Raw genomic sequence first — 20994 nt, forward strand, 5'->3', positions numbered from 1 at the left:
TCCCCAGGCAGAAAGAAAGCTTTTAGGGGGCCCATCAACCCATCCCCCAGGCCAGAGTGGAGAAGCAGTCTTGCTTCGAGGTATGGAAAGGACCAGGCTCCCGGGCCTTGGGGCCGTGGGGACTTAGAGACGGGCCACAAAGTCATGGGTCTGTGGGGAGGGGTGGTGGCTTCTGTCCCATCAGAGCCTGAACAGACTGCCCTCCTGCACCCCCAACCTGCCCTCTGGCTCCCGCACACTCACTGTCGTCCATCTTCCTCTTGCTGTCGCTGCCGGGCGGGGCGATGCCCAGGAGCCCGTTGATGGAGTAGGTAGAACCCAGAGAGTCCGACTGGGGAGACTCAGGGGGCGTCACGGCGGAGCTGGGGACTGCGGTGGGGTGAGAGGGAGCGTCAGGGGCTGGGACTGACACCCCTCAGAGCCCCGGCTGCCACCGTGGAGGCACCTGCCAGGGTTGTTGCCTAAAGTGCTTCCCCCCCTTAAATATTGCCGTGAGTCCTCCCGGAGATCCCCGCCAGACTTTGTCCCAGTGGAAAGGCGCAGTCCTCACACGGGTGTGTCTGTGCGCAGCTCTGTGTGTGTGTGTGTGCTTAGTGTGTGTGCGTGCAAGGGGCTGAGCGTGCCTGCGGGGCCCTGAGCACTCACTCAGCGTGTGTCCTGGGCTCAGGGACTTGGTGGCCACACAGCTGTCCACGGGGAGGTTGAAGGGTTGCTGCACTTTGGTCCGGATGATTCTGCAAGGAAGAGGTGAAAGAACCTTAGAAGAGGAGGAAACGGGTTCCTGGCTGCCCCAGACCCAGTCCCCGTTTGGAGGTCCCTCTTAGGTATCTAGAGGCACATCGGATTCAGCCTGTCCTCCCTCAAACCCACACCTCGCTCCTCACATCTGGTCCTTCCCACTCTTCTCATTTCCTGATTGGTTCCTCCGGTCCCTCCAGGCAGGAATACTGGGGGGGGCTCAACGTCTGCCTTGCTCCCTCCTCCATCAGGCCCAGCGTCAGGCTCTGTGGGTTTGACCTTGTAAATCTCTCCAGCATCACCACCCCATCTCATTGCAACCACCAACTCTCTCCCTCCAGGGTCACTCACTGGCCCACCCTTATCTGCTCTTGACTCTTTCTAGTCTTTTCTTTCTATCACAGCCAGAGTGGGCTTTCTGCAATGCAAGTAAGCCTCGTGCTTAAAATTTGACAAGGTTCCCATTGCTTATAGGTCAGAGGCAAGAATATGTAGCATGGCCACCAGTTCTGATGGGCAGCCTACTCATGCTCCCCTTCTATCTACTGGTTTTCTTTCACTTTCTTGTATAAGATCCTGTTAGCCACAGGGCCTTTGCACATGCTGTCTCAGAGCTCCTTTCACTCCCCCTTTCACCTAGTTAATTCTTATTCGTTATTTCTTACTCAGGAGCACCTTTTCATAACATGCCAGCCTATGGCAGTTCAGAACCCTCATATGTCTCTCCTTAGCTGCCTTATAGCATCATTTTTACAGTTGTTGCAGGCACTTGACCATTACTTCATTGGTGTCTTCCCACTAGACTAAGCTCCACAAGGACAAGGCTTGTGTGTCCCCAGGCTCTACACATAGTGAATGAATTATGTATGTATGTATGAATGAGTGAGTGAGTGAATGACTGATGGAGATAGTGAGTGAATAACTGAATGACCAATCAAATGAGTGGATGCCAGAATGAGGTCCAGGTTAGGGATCTCATGCCTCTCTCAGGAAAGGATCAATTCAAGAGGAAGATTCTCTTATTGAATGAAAGAGGATGTGGTATGTGAGGAAGGAAACTGCAGAGAGAACAACCCAAGGCGGGGGTGGGGGTAGGGGTGGGGATGCCACAGGGCAGTGAGGAGGCTGGAGGTGTGGTACCTGCCCTGGGCCTGGGGCACTTCCTGCCTGACTCTTTGGCCTGCAGCCCCTTCCGAGGCTCTGTTCCACTCAAGCCAAGCCCTTCTTCAGGTCCCCATCATGATGGCCCCAAAGCCCAGGGGCCCTGGCCCCCGCTGCGGAGCCCCCCTCACCTGTTGATGGAGCTGACACTGGGCACAGTGTCGTTATCACAGACGCCCTCGGCCAGCAGCCGGTCTCGGATCTCCCAGGCAAACATGGTCGGGTTCTGCCGCTTGTAGTCCCCGATCTTCTCCACCACCTTGGGGGTGGCCACCTTGGGCTTGGAGCCCCCTATCACTCCAGGCCGGATGCTGCCAGTCTCGTAGTACCTACTCCAATAGAGAACCCCAAAGAATTACCCAATAAGCAGGTGGGGTCTTGGCAGGAACTTAGCCAGAGACTCTCGTTCCCCCTGAGGCTTCTGGGAAGGGGCCCGGGGTTGATCATGCCCCTGGGCTGGCCTCTGTCACCTGATGTCCCCAGCACTGCCTGTTTCCCTTGCATGGGTGGGTTTATGCTGCTACCAAACCGGAACTCTCTTTGGAAGACCTCACCCCAGGACACCTGGCATCTCCTTTTTCCCATTGGCCCTCTGGCCAGTTGCCGGCATCTGAGCACGTGCAGGAGCCACCTTAGGGGGCACAAAGCATCTCCCTTCTAAGAAGGGACATCTTCACATCCATGCTCTGTGTGCACACAGGTTCACCGTGGCTGTCTTCTCCATCCAGCTCCTCTGGGTTGAAGCATGACTTACTATCTTCCTTCGCCATCTTGGTTTTACCCTTCCTCCCCAGGAAGCCAGCTGGGGTCACTGGGCCCTCTGCCCTGTCTTGCTGGTTTTACCTTTGCTCTCCATAAAACACCCCCCAGCCACTACTCCCGGCCACTGGTTTTCTACCAGGTTATGTGGTTCAAGCTGAAGCCGGTCTTCATGCACTCTGGAACCCCAGCTTGGCCTGGAGCCCTGGCCACATCCAGCTGTCTAAGAACTGGGCCTACTCTCCCAGGGTCTCCACCCCACCCCCATCCCCCAACTAGCTTCTTCAGCAGATCAGTGACCTACGTCAGGAGAGCCTGCCTCCCTTCTCGGTGGAAACTCTCTGGTCTCTTCTGCCGTGAAATAAAATCAACTCCTGTGTGTTGGAATTTCCCCTCCTTGGGAAAATGCACCCATCTGGAGACCACCCCCTCCTGATGCTAGCCGGGAACTCACTTCTCCCTGACAACTTAGGCCGGGAAGGCAGGGCTGTCCGTGCTCAATTACAGGTCAGGCCTTGGCCACTTTGAACCTGAGCTCCTCTTGAATCCACTTATGGGTTGGGTAAGGGGACAGGTACAGCGAGCTGGCACAAAGCCCTAAGTCCCTTGTGCACACGGGCACTTCTGCTGGAAATGGGCACGTGTGCCCCAGACTGCGTGGCTGCATCAGCCCCCCCAGTCTTCGTGTTCCTGATCCCTAGACCCCAGCTTGGGACCGTTCCTCTAAAGTTCTGCTTCAACTGGTGTGGGCTGGGGCCTAGTCATCAATTCTTGCCTGCCTGCCTGCCTGCCTGCCTGCCTTCCTTCCTTCCTTCCTTCCTTCCTTCCTTCCTTCCTTCCTTCCTTCCTTGATGAGTCTGCTGTGTGGCCAGGGCTATGAACTGCCATTCTGGGGTTAGTGTTCATAAAGTGTCACCTGGTCATCTTATGAAAATCACAGCATCCAGCCCTGGCTCCCAGAGAGGTTGATGCTGTAGGTCTGGCCTGGGGCTTAGGGATTGCATTTCATCAAGCAAGCCCCGAGCTTGGGTCGCAGATGCTCTGGGAGTTACCGTTTGAGGAACACAGACTCAGATGTCCCTCGTGTTGGGGTTAGACCTCAGGAGCCACCTCGGATTGCGTGTCCCCTCCCTACTGGCTCTGTTTCCCTTGGTCTCAGGATGGGGAGGGCCTTTGGGGAAGAGTCTTCTGCTTTAGGAACGGAGAAGCCTCTGGAAAATGGGACATGGGGCAGAGGAGGGAAAGGGAGAGGGAGACAAGACAGGAAGGGGAAATGGACAAAGAAGGACGGAAAGGCAGGAAAACCACAGGAGAGGGAGAGCGATGGGGGCACCCAGAACCACCACCACACCCTGTGCAGGTCCTGGGACCCAAGCCGGACTCGGGGAGGGGACCCGAGTCCCTGGTAGGCCTCGAGGTGGGCTGCAGAGGGCAAGCCCTGCAGGGAGGGTGGCGAGTGGTGAAGTTTGTGCTTACCTGCCAAGGATCTTGCTGACACAGCCATGGCTGACGCGGAGCTGGCGGGAGATGTCGCAGGGCCTCACGCCCTGGTGGGCCAGGTCCACGATGCGCTGACGCACCACTTCGGGCAGGGGTCGGCCGTTCACAAAGGCCCCTCCCAGCTGGTTCAGCCCTCCGTGGCCTGAAAGACAGCAGTCCCGGGGAATGTTGTGGTCAGGTAGGGAATCGGCCCGCGTGTGGGCACTGGCTGTGTGAGAGCCCGTGAACTTGAACCCCCAGCGGGAACACGGTCACTCCTGCTGCACCCCATCCTGCTCCCAGCCTCTGAGGATGACTAGCTCCAGTGCAGGGGGTGGTGTCTGACGGCAGAAGGGCACATCACCATCTGGGGACCTTTTGTCCCTGCTCAGTCTCCTCTTAGACCCTCAGCACTTCACCCCAAATAGCAACCCCACCACCCCTCTCCCTCCTTCTGGAGACTATAGAAGGAGCTGAGGATTCAGGGTCTTCCTGCTCTGATACTGAGCTGTGTGACCTTGGCGGAATCCCCTCTCCTCTCTGTGCCTCCACTCCTCATCTGTGAAACGAGGGCACAGGGCGAAATCAGTGGTATTTGAGTTTCCCTTTCTCTCTTCTTTTGAACCATAGAGCCAGACTTTTAAGCACAATCACATTGAGAAACACAGACACAAAAGAATAAAAGCAGAGCTTCTCCGGTTGAGCTGGGGCAGAGGAGGCCCAAGCTCTGTCCGTGGGCTCCCAGCCTGAATGGCCCGAGCACTGTTAGGAGCCCTGAAGGGCTGGCAGAGACTTCACTGGCCCCGGCTCCCAGGGTTCCAGGGCTGGCAGGCTGGGCTGTGGGCAGTGGTGCAGGACGTGGACAGGCCGTGATGTGCACATGTTTCCTCAGCTGCCTTCCTGACTCGGCCTCTGCCCTCTGTCTGCAGCCTGTGTTTCATTCTGAGTCCCTTCTGCTTATTCAGTACATATTTACTGAGTGCCTACTTCGTGCCAGGCACTGGTCCCTGGCCCTGCGGATGCCGAGGTGAAAAAGGCCAATGTGATCCCTGCTCTTGCCTCACAGGGTTTAAGTGAGGATCCAGACCGGCCAGTTACTCACCGCATGGCCACTGCTGGGACAGGGGACACGCGGGGGGTCTTGGGAACCATTGGATGGGACCGAGCCCAGGCTCAGGGGACCATAGAAGTGTTTCTGGAGAAGTCTGAGCTGAGACTGAAGCTAAAGATGGATCAGACCAGAGAAGGAGAGAAGGAAGAAAGCTAGAACTGTTCCAGGCAGTGGGAACAGCATGTGCAAAGGCTTAGAGGCAACAAGCTGCTGATCTGCTAAATTCGTCAACATATTCAACTTTCTAAAATCTCTGGGTCCAGGTGGGGCTAATTTCAGGCCTGCGATCTTCCTTTGGCTGATCAGGAGACCAAGGCTTAGAGAGTTTCAGTGACTTGATTTATATGACAGGTGACTCGGCTTCTATGAAGAGAAGTCAGGATCTCACCAAGGGTTAAGGCTCCCACCAGGGCTGTTGGGTGAGCCCTGGTCTATGGCCAGAACCGACCCTGGGAACTTGGGACTGGTCGCGCAGTCCTGCGCTGGGACGTCTTTTCACACCGGGGCATGATTTGGTGATCTGGCCGGGATGGCAGAGCCCCGGGGGTGGGAGTCGAGGGAGCTGGGAGGCGAGGAGGAAGAGCTATTGCCAGGCCTTCCGTGTCAGCCCGTTAAGGACTATTTACGGCCGAGGGTGGGAAGATCCTCTGCTGGGCACACTGTGCCCGTTACTGCCCACTGACTTAGCACATTCAGAACCTCCTTGCAATGTGTCCTCAGGGGCCCAAGCTGCCTTCAGCAGAGCAGTCAGTTTCTGTTTGGAAAAAAAAAAAAAAAAAAGAGGCTGTAAGCGCCTCTGGCCTGGGCACTAGGTCAGCAGCAAAAGCCTGCTGGCCAAACACCCTGAAGGAGGGACGCGGTGACCCAGCTCCCTGGAGGAGAGCTTGGACGCTGCCCTGTTTTAGGCCACTTGGCCCAGCCAGTGTGTCTCCACCAGGGTTGGGAAGACATGCCAGGTGGTCGGCGGAGGGCCTGGATCTACTCCTGAGCCCAGTTAGCTGGCTTCTCATTGGCCACAGGCCGGCCGTTTGACTCTCACTCCATCTGTGTTGTTTTTTGGCTCATTTGGGTCCAGACACTGAACACAAGGGGGCGCCCGATAGCCACCCAAACAAACAAGACCCTGAGCAGTCCAGGTTTGTCCCAAATTTCCAGAACCTAGGCTGCCACGTCACCCACCGGGCTCAGGTGTCTGTGCTAGGCCCGCTATGTCTGGAAGTGAGATTTCCTACAGGTGGAGTTCTTCACCCCTAGAAAGGTAGCAGGTGTAGAAAGCCAAAGGCCATTCTCTGGTGGCATGCACTGGGAATTGTGCCTTAAAAACAAATCTACTCTGTTTCTCCACTGAAGCTGTGTAGGCCATTGTCCTCAGTCTTCATGAAGGGCTGATCAGCATCCTTAGAAACCCGGACCCTCAGGACCCCTCCTGAAAGGCAATTTACTAGATCAGCCTGCATCGGTGTGAAGGGAAAGATGCAGTCATAACTCTGGCCCTTACCCTGTGAATTCTCTGGGGCTTTCTTTTATGTTACTGGCTTCTGAGTTCTTTGTGTTACTGGTTGGGCCAGATTCCTGCATTGACTCTGCCTGTTTTAGTTTCATCATTTGAGAAACTTGAGGGTTTTTTTTCCCAGCCTTGGTGTTTTCATCCATTGAATGGGAGCTAAGCCAAACTTCTTGCAGTGTCTGATGCTGATCTGTTACAGCTGCCAGAGGAAAACAGGGGGACTGAGGATGGAGAAACGTTGGGTCAGAGGGAACTCTAGATCAAAGTGTAACGTTTTCCTGATTTTTAACATTCATGTGGTTGGAGGCCATGGCCCAAGGTTGGCCCTAGGACTGGAGTGGTGGTTCTCAAACTTGAATGTGCATCACAATCACTCGGGGGGCTTGTCAGGACACAAACAGCAAAGTCCTGAGTGTCTGAATCAGTAGGTCTGGGATGGAACCAAGAATTTGCGTTTCTAAAAAGTTCCCGGATGGGGCTGATGCTGTTGGTCTGGGGCCACAGGGTGAGAACCACTGGTTTAGACTGGGCAATGGCTGGTAAAGGAAATTTAAGAGAATAATTAACTACATACACACCTCCCATCCTAGCCCCGTCTTCGTAGAATGATAGTGCTTACACGTTTGTGTATTACAGTTTTCATTTCTCTTAATCTCAGCACATGGGTGCCAAGGACCTCCCATGAATCAGGTGCAAAGCACTGAGGCTATCACCTTGGACGAGACAAGAAAACTGGCCGTGATCTTAAACTCTTTGGGGGGGATGCAATCAGATGAATTAGGAATCACCATGTTAAAGAAGATTCTGGAAGATTCAGGAAGATTCTGGAAAGAAGAGTCAGATGCTAGGGGAGCCCAGAAGTGGTCAGAGGGGATTTGCAGGGAGGAATGATTAGGAGAGAACCAGGTGAAGAAGCTTCCAGAGGAAGAAAATCCAGGCCCAAGGCATTGATGTTCTTGAGAAATGGAAAGACATTGACTGTGACCATAGGACAGGCAGGATGGAGAGTCTCGAAAGAGCCTGCTGGCTGCAGAAGAAGATGGCCCCTATGGTTTGAGGTTTGGAGCTGAGTCCCCGGAACAGAAGGACTTTTGTCCCTCCTGCGTCCGGTGTGGGGGAGTCGACTCCTTTGGGCAAGTCACCACCAAACACCCAGAGGTGGGTGCAGCCTTCCTTCCTGCCACAGGGAGGGCCGGGCCACCCACCATCCTGACCACCTAGCCGTGCTGCTGCAGACACGGTGGGCTCTGAGGCCGGAAGCCAGGAACGAGTGGGAGACCCTGGATGAGCCAGAGGGGAAGATGTGAACCAGGAAGAGGTTTGACGCTTCCTGAGCAAAGGCCCTTTGCGTGGTCCAGAGGGTCATGGGGGTGGCGGGGGACAGTGAGACGGCCTGGTCGGACACAAGCAGGTTCTGGGTGTGACGTCCTCAGACAAGGGGAGGCCAGCTTGCTTGGGGGCAGCGAGCGCAGGACCCACAGTGGGGTGTGGCCCCCATCTCTCTGTGCCTTGCCCTCTCCTCCCGAGGGTAACTGGAGAAGAGAGACCGTAGCTCGCTAAAGCTGCTGCTTGCGTTTCTCATCACTTTCTCACTGATTCCTCATCCTTTGACCCGTTCTGCCCAACTCCATACACCAGCCTCCCACGGCTTTCACATGAGTCACTCCTCCCTTTCCCCTAGGGCCGTCCCCTAGACCTACAGTCACAATGAATGCTGCCTTCCCAGCCCCTCCTGCAAAACAAAACGAAACGAAACAAAACCAAACCTCCCCTTGCCTACGAAACTGTTTTTTCCCATTGTTTTCAACCAAATTTCTCAACAAGGTGTCATACTTGGCTGTTTCCTTCACTTCCTCCCTTGCTAGTCAGTGGTCACCTCCCGACCCACTTGAGGTTTAGCAGATGCTCAGCGACTAAGAGCTAGGTGGATGGCGGGCCATGGAGGGTGCTGAGTTCTCGCTCTAAAAGAGGCTTCCATGACAAGGACATCTCTTGGTTCCTTGTGCTTTTGTTTCTCTTTAATCTGGCTCTCTTCCTTCATTTGTTCCATTATGTCTCCCCCTTCCCCACCCCACCCTGGGCTTCTCTTAAATCCAGCTCACCCTACATCCTTGGTGACCTGCCCCCCACTCTCATTGTTTTACCTACATCCCCTGTACTGATGGCATCGTGGGCATCCAGGTGTCTCCAGTCCAGATCATTCCCCATTTTTGTACTCAGCATCCTACCAGAAATCTCCTGGGTGACAGAGACTCTTCTGTGAGTGTCGCCCTAGTTGGTCACGACACCAGCTGCCATGGAAACATAAACCCGGCCCTTCATCTTTATATCCTGCCACCTTCCACCACCCTCTCCGCGCTGCACCTTCTGCGTGACCTTAGAGCAGTGTGTCCTCCTGCTCTGGCGCCTTTGCATGTGCCGTTCCCTCTGCCTGGAACTGACCTTCCCCTCCCACCTAGTTAATTCTCTCCTGCCCCACAAAGTTCAGCGCAAGTGCCCTCCTCCAGGCGGCTTTGCTTTATCCTACAGAGTCGGTTAGGGCCTCTGTTTGGATGTTCTCAGCATCCTTTTCCTTTCTTGCATGGCATTCATTCAGATGTTCATTTTATATTTATTTGTTGCGTGATTACACATTTGAGTACGGACCGTCTTCTCCCACCAGAATGAAAGTTCCCTGAGAGCATGACCGTGTCTGTTTTGTTCATTATTCAGTTAGAGAAGGTGTTCAAGAAATATACAGCATATGAATCAACTAACAGCCTTCTGCTTCTTCCAGTCTCTCCATATGGAGTCCTCTCCAATCCATGACATTTTACCTGCCAAATATTTACCTAACCAGCACCTTCCTAGCCATCCCAAGAATCCACACGTCCACGCGTTCACTTATCCGTTCCGCGTACATGTATCGAGTGCCTATCGCTTGCCATGCGTTTTACTGGAAATGATTACACAGAATCGATCCCTGCCCTCATGGATCTGCCAGTCTAAGGATAGATCAATATTTAAAAAGCAAACACACAAATAAATGTACTATTATTACTTGGATGGATGCTAAGAAGGACACAGTATAGTATTAAAGAATAACGGGGTGGAGGACGAGACACGGAATTAGTTCCAGGTGATCCAAGAAAACTCTAAGTGACAGATAATCTGGGACGCACATGAGTAGGGGTTAACTAGTCACCTAGACTCCCTGGTCTCTGCCGTCTACCTGCACATGGGACCCTTTGTGGGGTGCGATACATCTGAGACCCAAGGCTGACCATGTCACTCCACACTGAAGAAATCCTCCAGGACACGGCACCATCTCCTGCATGGTGAGGTCCGAGCTACTGAATCTGGAGGGCAATGTCCACATGAGCTGACCCTGACTTACCTCCCCACCCCGCTTCCTACCTGTCTGAGCCTCGAACCTGATGACCCAGCAACACGGAATTGCTTGTTCTTTCACAGCCTTGGAATCCTCCCCTGTGTCCCTGTTCATGCTGTCCTCCATGCCTGCAGTGTTCTTTCCTTACTGTCTCCCGGTTGACTTGTACTCACACTTTGAGTCAGTCCGGGAAGCTGCCTCCTCCAGGAAGTCCTCCTTGCCTTCCCTCCCTGCTATCTCCGGTCCTGTCTTTTAAACATACCAGAGCACAACCTCTACCACCACCATGTAGTAGAACATAAGGGTCTCTTTTTCATTATTTATTTTTATTTATTTATTTACTTTATTTTTCAATAGGGATACTGGTGATTGAACCCAGGACCCCGCGCATGCTAAGCACGCACTCTACCGCTGAGCTATATACCGTCCCCCAACAGGATCTCTTTATACTGGTTGGGTCCTGCTGCAAGGATCCCGTGCCCCTTGAGGGACGATGTGGCTTCTTTATCTCAAAACCCTAATATCTAGTATAATGCTTGGTGCACAGTAAGTACCCAATAAACACTGGTTGAGTTAATTACTGGAAGGAAGGAAGGAGGAAGGAAAAAGGGAGGAAAAAAGGAAGCAGGCAAGGGAGGGATGTGAAGGAGGGAGGGAGGGAGGAAAGAAAGCTGCTCCAAAACAAGCTGAGTGAAGCCCACACATTCTTTTCCCCAAGCAGGAGTCTGTATCTTTCAAAAACCTACACTCTTAGACGTGAGTTGTTTTAAAGAGGGGATCCAGACATCATGACGCAGGAAAAGAGAGGCTTGCCTTTCTTCTACAGGAGCCGTGGAATGAATGCAGGGACCTTCCTGTTGGCTTTTGCATCCAGCCTTCAAGGTCAGCATTGCATGTGCGATGCGTGTCAGGCTCACACCTCCTCTGGGAGCGTCACGGCTCACCCACTGCCTTGCTGGTTCCGGGGGGGCACTCCGTGAAGTGACTGCTACTGTCACCATTTTACATCACTCTAGGACACTGTCACCAACGCAGGCTGAGAAGTCTTTTCCTTCTAACTCCGGCCATTGAGGGTTATGGAGGATGACGAGGGATTTACAGCTCTGGTGGGGAGATTTCAGCGTGTACTGAGGGGCAGAACCAGGAGAGACAGCTCAAGACAGGAGGGACAACTGTTTACTAGCAAAGCTATGCCCTTCCTGGGAGCTCAGCCATCCAGGCTCAGAAGCCCCTGGAGAAGCTTCTGGCTCCAGGTTGCTGGGCATTGCTGCTCCTAGGTGTCTGCCAGGGTCCTGTTGGTAAAAAAAGAAACTGATTCTCCAGTTCTCACTGCCAAGATGCTCAGCACTGTGTTCTGGGTTCAAGGCCAAGGACACAACCAAGCCAGCCCTGGAATCCTGTTTCCTCAGCCCTTCTCTGGCATTCAGTAGAGTATCAGTCAGGGGCCGGTTGGAAAACCCAAACTTATTTCCAGATATTTCCACAGAAGGGCTTTCATGCAGGGACCTGCTTGTCTGGGCTTTGGAGGCTGGAAGAGCACAGAGAAGCCCTGGCGTGGCCCTGAGAGGGCACCTGCAGGAGGGGGCCGTCATTCCTAGGCCCGCGGGCGGAAAGGGAAGAGGCTGGAGTCCTCAGAACTTTGATGCTTGGAGGAGGAGCCCGGGGAGCTGGGCCTGGACCTCCCAGGTGATGCCACATCCTGGCTGCTGCTGGTCCATCCGAGGTGCCCATGAGGCTGGTTTCAGGAGAGCCGGAATCTGGATCACCTGCCGCTGCTACGACGATGCTGACAAGAACCACGTGTGACAAGAGGACATCCTGTACCATCCTCTAGCCTTTCAGCCCCTGCCCCGTGGCCCACTTCTCAGTCCCTCACAGAAGCATGAACTGATAAGTAGCTTTTGAATCTGTCCTCTCGCCCTGATAAGTGGGCAGTTTTCATTTACTCATTTAGTTTCATCCACCGAAGCTGTGTAGGGTAGAGTTTAGGAGAGCAGGCTCGGAAGACAGACAGCAACATTCAAACCCTTTCCCCACCTCTGACTTCGGCATGAACTTTGCCGCTCTCCGCCTCTCCTGCTAGGCGTGTTGTGTGATCTACACAACACGATGCACGTATAGCACTCAGACAAACAGTCTCCATTACCCTCTGACCATCATTGCTTCCGCGACAGGCACGGCTCCAGGCTCTGGCGACCTGTCTTGGAGGTGACGGTTTTATGGGAATGGTTTCCATTGAATGAACTTATTTCTCAGCAAGTGACAAGCTCTCCCACCCCACCTACCCTTCTTCTTGCCTGGATCAGCAGAAGCTCTCTGTCTTCCAAAATCCTTAGTGACGAGCAAAGGGCAAGGTTCTGGAATGCCCTGAGGGGCAGGAAACAATCCCAGCCCTTCTTTTCCCTCCTGGATCCCCTGTCGAGGTGGTTATTCATTCATTCCTGGGCTGGTTCTTGTTGATTCATTCTCTCGGTCTGTTGGCCTCTGTCCCTCTCGTGGGGACGCCATGTACTTTCATGCAGCCCAAGAGGGCCCCAGGTTGTGAGGCCATGAGGACAACTCCAGCTCCCAGCCTCCTATGCTCTCAAGTTCTGGCAGATCTGAGGGTCTCCTAGAGGCCCTTGGAATAATAGGCTAGACGTTTGGCTTTCTCGGATGCTCTAGATCAGCCCAGAGAGTGGGAGGGCTGGTAAGGATGGAGGGTGGGAAATGGGGCCAGGGGTCGGGGGTGGGGGCAGGTGGTAAAGATGGATTCCCCTGGATTAGTCTCTAGCTGGGAAAGAACCACACTTGGCTTGTGTTTGGCCAATGTTGGACTTACAGAAGAGGAAAAAGGGGAAGGAAAACATAAGTAAAGGTTTTCGGTATTCAGTCCCGCCCTGCTCTCCGCCGTGAGTCAACGCTTAGGAGTGACGCTGACAGCCGCGCAGTGGTGGCGGTGCTCGTTCTGGAGCCGGCTGAACGCTCTAAGCACTTCGTCCCATTTAGGTCTTGTAACAGCACGTTGTCCCCATTTTACAGATCGGAGCAGAGACCGTGTGCAACTTGCCCGAGGCTGCATGGTCACAAAGGCGCAGAACTGAGGCTCAAGCTGGGGCCTCCGAGGTGCCGCTCAGCCCCGCCCACCCAGCCCCGCCCCTGGTAGCACGTGGTTATTCTGGAGGCGCCGTCAGACCTTTCTCTGAGGGGGAACGTATCTTCCCGTCACCTCCCCGGCTGGGCTGCTTTGCAAAGCCCACTTCAGAATCCTCTCTGGGTTTGCATTTTGCTGGGACCTAATATTTCCTCTTTGATGATTTTCTTTAGTCTGAGAACAAACCTAATGCCTTTACACTTCCCCCTCTTCCCTGTTGGTTTATTTTTCTCCACTCTCTTTGCATCCATCCATCCCCACTCTCTCTCTGCCCAGACTTTCCTTCTCGGGGTTTTTATTCTTCTGTTCTCAGTCTCTTCCCACTGCCTGGCTTGCTTTGATTCCACCCCTCGCTGATCGCCCCTGCTCCCCCATCTCACCTCCTCTTAGCCCTCTGCCTGCCCCGTCACCTCCACTCTGGTCCAAGATGGCAGACCTCTCCTGCACATCTCTCCCTCACGCAGTGGCCCTGACTTTTCCCTTCCCTCTACCTCCCGCCTCCAGCTCCTCTGGTCGATCTGCCTCCCCGCATCCTCTTTATTGCCTGCATGACTGCTCGGGTTCTTTATCCCATCTTCCCCTCAAAGGCATTCACAGCTCGGCTGTTATTCTTGTATTAGCATTGAACCCATTAAAGCTAATTTGTTTGCCCTAATCTCCATTTATTTTTCCCTAGTTGATATTAGATTTCCCTTTCTATTGCTCCAGCATGATTTTCTCTTTGTCTTCCTAATGGTCTACCCCCCTCTCGCTTCCTTGGTTAATCTGGTTGGCTTCACTGTGTGGTTTCCAGGCCTTTCTCTGCCTCCCCCAGCCCTTAGATTAACCCTGTCACCTCCCTCCCAGGAAGGGACCCAGCTCGGGGACTTCCAGGGATGGAGCTGCTGTAAATGTCAGTAGACCTCTAAGCTCCCTAAGAAAAGTGCTGCTTGATGAGAGGCCCTGCCTGGTCTCAAAGGCACTCTGGAAGGCTCGGGAATGCAGGGGCCGGGGAGCTGGAGGCATTTCTTGGCTAAGTTCACCTTTGGGACTGTCTTGAAGATTTCTGGAGGCCTCTGCCAGCTTTCTCGGATCCAATAAACTATACTGGTAGGCTTTTAAACAGCATGGGACCACTTTCTCCCCGTGACTAAGATTGGGTACCATCTCGCTTCCCTTCCTGTTTCTCAAACTGGAGGCGCACTCTTTCCTCTTCCTGAAGACGTGGTGCCTCTTCTCTGTGGATGTGGCTTTGGGGTGGCTCAAACCCACCTCACGCCCTGGCCTTCATGTTCCCGAGGACAGAAGCCTTTCTGGCCCAGCTCCCAGGAAAATTCACTCACTCACTCCCACCTTCTCCACTGACCGCTCCGGTCCACAGCCCTCCATCTGACTCCCACCATTGGCCTTTCTTGGGGCCAGTGCCCTCCCTGCCCCCTAGACACCTAGTTCCTTGAGGGCAGGTGCAGTGTCCTACGTGACCGCAGGAGCTTGCGTTGCAGGAAGAAGGGTGGTGCTTCCTGCCCTGGCTGCACGCTAGAATCTCTGGGGCGTTCAGGAACTTTCCACCTCTGGTCAGTTCAGCCAGAATCTCTTGGCATGGTGTCTGTATTTTTAAAAACTTCCTCTGTAATTGACCAGAGTTTATATCCACTCAGTAGATGGTCAATAAATATGTACTGAAAACATTAAGGAATTGATGAAACATGAACTTGCACTCAGGGGCTGCGAGTGGCACCTGCCAGAGCTTCTGGAGGTGTCCTGGATGCCTCTAGACTCCTGGCATCGCCCACCCCGGGGTTGCAGTGGAAAAGGCCAGGGCCTCTGCACTTGGGGGAGAGCGGACAGGCACGAGGTGGGCGCCCAGAGCCTGCTGACTGCGCACTTGGAAGCCTGGCATCAGCACAGATCGCTCTGCTTTACACTCCGATCCCCCTGGGGTCAGAGGCCTGCAGATGTTAACGCTGTTTTTTCTTTTAAAAAATGGGTCTATCTTAAAACAATTTTCAGTTCATTAGATTTCAATTCAATGAGCGCCCACTCTAATAATATTCCAGGTTGCGTGTATGTGGGCAGAAGACACAGCTCTCGCCCTTGAGAAACTTACAGGTTAATAATCCCTGACACCTCATAGAACCTTCAAGTTTTAAAATCCACTCACAAGCACGGTCTCCTTTAATTCTTTCCACAACCCTGTGGCATTCCTACAGTGGGGTGTGTGCGTGTGCGTGTGCGTGTGCGCGCGTGTGTGTATGTGTACAGAGCCCCCAGCCCTCGTTGTGGGGGCAGGAGGAGGGAGCCTGGCCGCCCTGAGGAGTGAAACAGGTAGAAACGAATGAAGAAGACTCGCTATTTGGCGTGTGACACAGTGAGAAAAATCTGTGACAAAACTGCATATCTGTGGTCTCCACACCTGTCGACAGCTGGTTCCCCAGAACCTGGCACTGCAGCCAAGTGGATGATAACACTCTAACAGCCACGCAGTGCTGAATAAGGACACAGGAGGGCACACAGCGGGGCAGACCTAGCCTGCAGGTAGTGGTTTCAGGGAAAGGAGAGGGGCATGCTGAGAATCGGAGACCTGGGTTCCACCTGCTCCAGGACTCTGCCTGTCTGTGCTGCAGTTTCCTCATCTGGCTTGAAGGGCGCAGATCATCTTTACTGTCGTTTGAGTCCCACATCTACGACTCCAGGACTGCCCTCAGGAATGGTGGCTAGAAACTACCAGCAGAGGGCGCAGAGAAAGCTCTGCAGGGGACTTTGGGAAACTCTTCTGCAGAGGAAACTACCAGGAGGTGGCCCGGAGGCCACCTGTAGAAAGATGAACTGGGCCCCATGGGCTGCAGGTGACCTGCAAGATGACAGAGAGAGAGCCACTCTGCTGACACACAGTTGAGGGGGGCACGTGAAGTACCCCATGAGGTGCCAGGGCTGTGACCACTTTTAAGAGCGTCCCTCAGCCAGGAAGGGGAGGCCATGTGTCTGATGTCACAGACACACGTCATGGCAGAGCCAGGGCAAAAGTCATGTTTTCTGACCTCAGTCCCTGTTCATTCCACATCCCAGGGGGCCTCTTTGGGACCTGAGCACCATCTTGACTGGGGCCATCTCAGCAGACAGTGAAGGAAGAAGATGGTGGGGCTTGGGCAGAATCCCTGAAAGATTTTGGGTCCTTTTATCAGTCTGCTTGTCATTTGATTTTCTTATGTGATCAACACAGTCTGGAAGCTCTTTTCTGTGGGTTTGGGTTTGGGAAACAGAGTCCCTTCTCCTGTGGGAGCCTGGGGGTGTGAAAGGCTCTAAGGAACACCTGTTGGCTCCTCCTCTTTCTGTCGGTCCCCAGCCAGGGCGTCTATAGCTGGTGTCACTTGGACCTGAAGCTGCCAAAAGTCTCAGAGGGAGCTGAATTAGACTAACCGCCTGCAACACCCAGATCGCTATGCGTTGAACTGTGTCCTCCCAAAACTCCCACGTGGAAGTCCTCACCCCGCTTCTCAGAATGTGACCATATAGAGAAAGAGGGTCTTTGCAGATGATCGAGTTGAGATGAGGTCATTAGGGTGGCCCTAATCCAACAGGACCATGTCCTTATGAAAAGGGGGAATTTGGGTAGAGAGAGAGACACACAAGGAGAATGCCTTGTGAAGATTGGAGGTATATTGTCACAAGCCAGCGAACAGGGGAGACAGCCAGCATGCCACCAGACACCAGGGGAGGAAGCACAGAACAGATTCTCCCTCACAGCCCTCAGAAGGAGCCAACCCTACCCACAGATGGATCTCAGACCCCTACGCACCCAGAACCACGAGACAATGCACGTCTGTGCTGTAACCCCCTTGTTTGTGGTCCTTTATTACGGCAGCCCCGGCAAACAAATGCACAGATCAACAAGGTTCCAGCTCTGAAACAGACCCAGCAGGCATGGGGAAGGCCCCTTGGGCTACAGTCCTGGATGTTTGGCTGCCCTTCCAAGTGACTTTGTCAGTCTAAGGAGGGCTCCACCACTCAGGCAGAGAGCAAACGTTTTCTAGTATCTGACCCTCTCTGCCTGCACCTGCTTCTCTTGACATCGCCATCCTCCCACAGAGCCACCGTCCTGGTCCATTCCCCACCCTTCCATCCTTCGGCAAGTTCTTCTCTAAGGCAAGAGCCGCCACATCTCAGCCCAGTGAAGCCTCCTGCAGGGGTCCCTCACTCTTGCCCAGCCAGGCTGTGCTCCCCTCAAGCCCACAAGGACTTGCAGGCTTCTCCTCCTTTCAAGAACTTTCCGGATCCAGTCAAAAGGTTGGTCAGGAACGCACCTGACATTTGCAGAGCCCTTTCAAAGTGCTATCAGGTAAGTGATCCCGAAATTTAATTCAAGGTAACAAATATCAATGGGCCTTGGTTGCGTAGGGGATGGGTTTTCACAACTCTATGGGTAGGGAGGGGCTGGTACTCCGAGCCCATCCTGTGGGTGAAGACACTGTCTTGGAAGGTTAACGGCTTGTGCACAGCCAGTTAAGAGCAGACCTGAGATTGTATCTGGGTCTGATCCACTCCTGTCCACAGCCAGATGGAACATCTCCGGGAGGAGGGGTACCGGGCAGAGAGAAGGGCTGTCTCTTTAGAGGGCTGGCACGAGAGGCTCCACGTGAGGATGACCTCTGGCTGGGCCTCAAGGTGGGCCGACTCTAGATCCATATTCTCAGATCCTGATCTACAGCAGAATCGCGGGGAGCCCGAGAAGGACACAGATTCAAGAGCCCCGCCCCCCATCGGTTAATAGAGCCCCAGGAGCTTCGGACGTTAGACCAGAGAGCACACTTGAGGGATATCTGTATAAAGCAAATTTTCCAAAAGGTCCTCTCATTTAGCAAATATTTATCAAGCATCTATCATATATTTACTATGTGCCAGATATTGGTTGGGAAATTTTATTCCTAACCTACAGAATCTTGGAACTATTGGTCCCCACACATGGACCCTGAATCTGGCCCACCACCCTGCCACACTGATACCCAGCGTCCCACAGGACGGTTCCCTTGCTGGGTCAGTCCGGCCCAGCGCTGCCAGTATTCGCTACTTCCAGTGGTCACTGCTGCCCCCCCTTGTCATCCTGCATCTGAACCCAGTCCAGCAACGATGCCTCAGGAGCAGGAAGGTGTCCTGGTGGGACAGCTCGGGCCTCAGTGGCTGCATCCGTTTCCCTAAACGGTTGCTTTTCTCATTCTCTCTGTCCCATAGTGGCCACTTATTATAAAGAAAATAGAAGAGTAATTATATCAGTGGCATGTGAAACGACCAAGTGTACTTCATGCTGGAAAAACTCTATTTACAAAATTCAAGTGTATGAGTTAGGTCAACCAGTGAAACAACGGGCCATGTTATTGGCGAGTCAGGTGAAAACGACCATCACGGGGATTTGTGGAGCCCTCGCTCCAGACAGGGTTTTCTCAAAGGTGCTGGGGATTCAAGGAGAACTGCCAGAATTCTTCCTCTCGCTTGGAGGCAGGTGCAGTGGGCAGTCACACGGGACGGTGTGAGAGAGGGTCTGGTTAAGGAAGTGGCACTTGAGCGGAGCTTGGCCAAGGGGGCGGGAGTGGGGACGAGGTTCCAGGCAGCTGCCACCGAATGGGGCAGAAGCACAGAGGTGGGAGTGTGCACGGCGTGTTTTGGAAACAAAGACTAGCTGGCTGGAACATGGGTCAGCATACGGAGACAGTGGGAATTCGGGTCGGTGGGGTGGGATGGAACCTTCTCGGATTGTACGCCCGCTGTTTGCCCACAGATGCCTGTTAATGATTGGATTAAGAGGAAGGGCAAGCAGGGTGATTTTGGAAAATCACCAGGTTAGGATCCTCTGGAACAGGGCTGGGACAGGAGGAAATCCGAACATTTTGATAATGTGAAACATCTAGCGATCACAGACGATCGCCAAGCTGTTCCACTTAATAAAAACACCACATAGATAAACAAGTTTATACTGTAGAGCACAAGGAGCCAGATTCGATCTCTTGTAGTAGCTTACAGTGAAAAAGCACATGAAAACAAATACATGTGTGTTCACGTATGACGGAAGCATTGTGCTGGACACCAGAAATTGACACAACGTTGTAAACTGACTATACATCAATAAAAACAAAAACAAAAACGAAAACAAAAGAACACCGCAAATCCCAGAGAGGACCGAGTACGTAGGTATGTAGCCCTAGGAATATGGAACCCGGTGACAAGGGAAGTGTGAGGTCAGGGCCAGGTGAGGATGGCCGTGAGCGGGAACTGCTCCCCCACTAGCAAGTACATTCCGTGCACTTGACCCCGTCTTCCTGACGGCAGGGTGCAAGCACCCCACACTGTCTGAACCCCACCTGTCTTCCCATAACTGTCCCCTTTGCCCAGAGATGACCCTGGGCTCTGGATCCTGCACACACTCCCAGAGTGTCACGTCCTGGCTCCAGCAGGTCCCTCCTGAGTCCCCTGGTGGATTCCTGCCCCATCGCCAGAAAGGCCCTCCCTGCCTCCCCCAGCACCCACTCAGCCCAGCACGCCTCCCTGCTGCCCGACAAACTCAGCATTTTGTGTCTCTCTGGACTGAAGCCTTTTCTTTCTCTTTGTGCTTGTGACTTAAAGTCCAATTTGCTTTTCTTTCTCTCTAGAACATCAGCACAAAGGCAGAGGCACGGTCTCTTGATTCCTGTAACCCAAAGCCTAACTCCACGCCTGACACACTGAAGAGCTTGGTGGATGTTAACTCACTGAATAGAATATTTGAGTAATAATGTTCTCTGAGACAGCTTGGAATTAGAACTCAAGGCTTCTGTGGCCAGGGGATGAATGACTGGGGAGAGCATGTCATCAGATCGGGGAGTAACTGAGCATGATTGTGGGGGCACTGAGAGACGGGTACTGGGCTTGGCCAGGCTGGCGCAGCCACGCCAGGAAGTTAGAGCCGGTGACTAAAGGGATACCAGATGCTGCTTTAGGAGCTGGCGTGAAACCTGAGATGGTCCAGGTGCAGGATCCAGACTGAGTACCTACTTAGAAGAGAAATAGGCCGGGAAGAGAGGAGACAGGTACATCACAGAGGGCTAGGAACAGAAGCATCTCTGGAGAGAGAATCAATAGTTTGTGCATCTGAGAAGGAGAAAAATAAACCGTGATGTCTGTGGCTGGTGTTATGGGATCAATGTTCCCCCCCCCACCCCCCAAATTCATATGTTGACGTTCCAGTCCTGAGTGTGACAGTGTTTGAAGGTGGGGACGTAGGGAGATGATCATGGTTAGATGAGGCCATGAGGGTGGGGAGCTTATCATGGGATTAGTGCCCGAAGAAGAGACACCAGGGCGCGCGCTCTCTCGTCAGACCACATGCCTGATAAGGAGGAGGTTTTGTTGGGAAAAGTAAAGACAGGAGGAGGGGGCGCAGGCATGAGGCTCCTCTCATCAAACGGTGGCAACATAAATTTTCCATGGAGGAAATGCTTGAGATGCCTTCTGATGCGGGCCTGTGGACCTCAGCATTTCACAGAATTGGGGCGTCACAGCCACTCGGTGGCCATCAGGCAATTCCAGTCTCACACCATCCCCTGCTGTTCCCTGGAGACGGGGCATCTGGCGGGTCACACACAGTATTCTGCCAAGAACACCACCAAACAGTAAGCTCTACAAAGCAGAAATTAGCATGTGCTGTTAAATCAGACCCCAGGGCCTAGGAAAATAGGAGGCAGTGGCCAATAAATAGGAAAAAAAATACACCCTTAACTCAAAGGTATTTT

At 53.4% G+C, this 20994-nt stretch overlaps 1 protein-coding gene across 7 annotated transcripts in view; it reads right to left on the reverse strand.

The window, feature by feature from the left end:
* The window catches only part of PAX8 (paired box 8), a 55436-nt gene that overhangs the window by 21732 nt on the left and 12710 nt on the right, over nt 1-20994 (reverse strand). For 4 of the 7 annotated variants that reach the window (XM_032469793.1, XM_032469795.1, XM_032469799.1 and 1 more), the window contains 4 exons: nt 4135-4300; nt 2031-2231; nt 646-734; nt 244-369 (listed from right to left, as the gene is read on the reverse strand). In XM_032469793.1, the coding sequence (XP_032325684.1) occupies nt 244-369; nt 646-734; nt 2031-2231; nt 4135-4300 (582 nt within the window). The remainder of the gene's footprint in view (nt 1-243; nt 370-645; nt 735-2030; nt 2232-4134; nt 4301-20994) is intronic. The other 3 variants (XM_032469800.1, XM_032469798.1, XM_032469794.1) reach the window with 1 other exon arrangement.

Source organism: Camelus ferus, chromosome 28 (genome assembly GCF_009834535.1).
Source record: "Camelus ferus isolate YT-003-E chromosome 28, BCGSAC_Cfer_1.0, whole genome shotgun sequence".
Lineage (NCBI taxonomy): Eukaryota > Metazoa > Chordata > Mammalia > Artiodactyla > Camelidae > Camelus > Camelus ferus.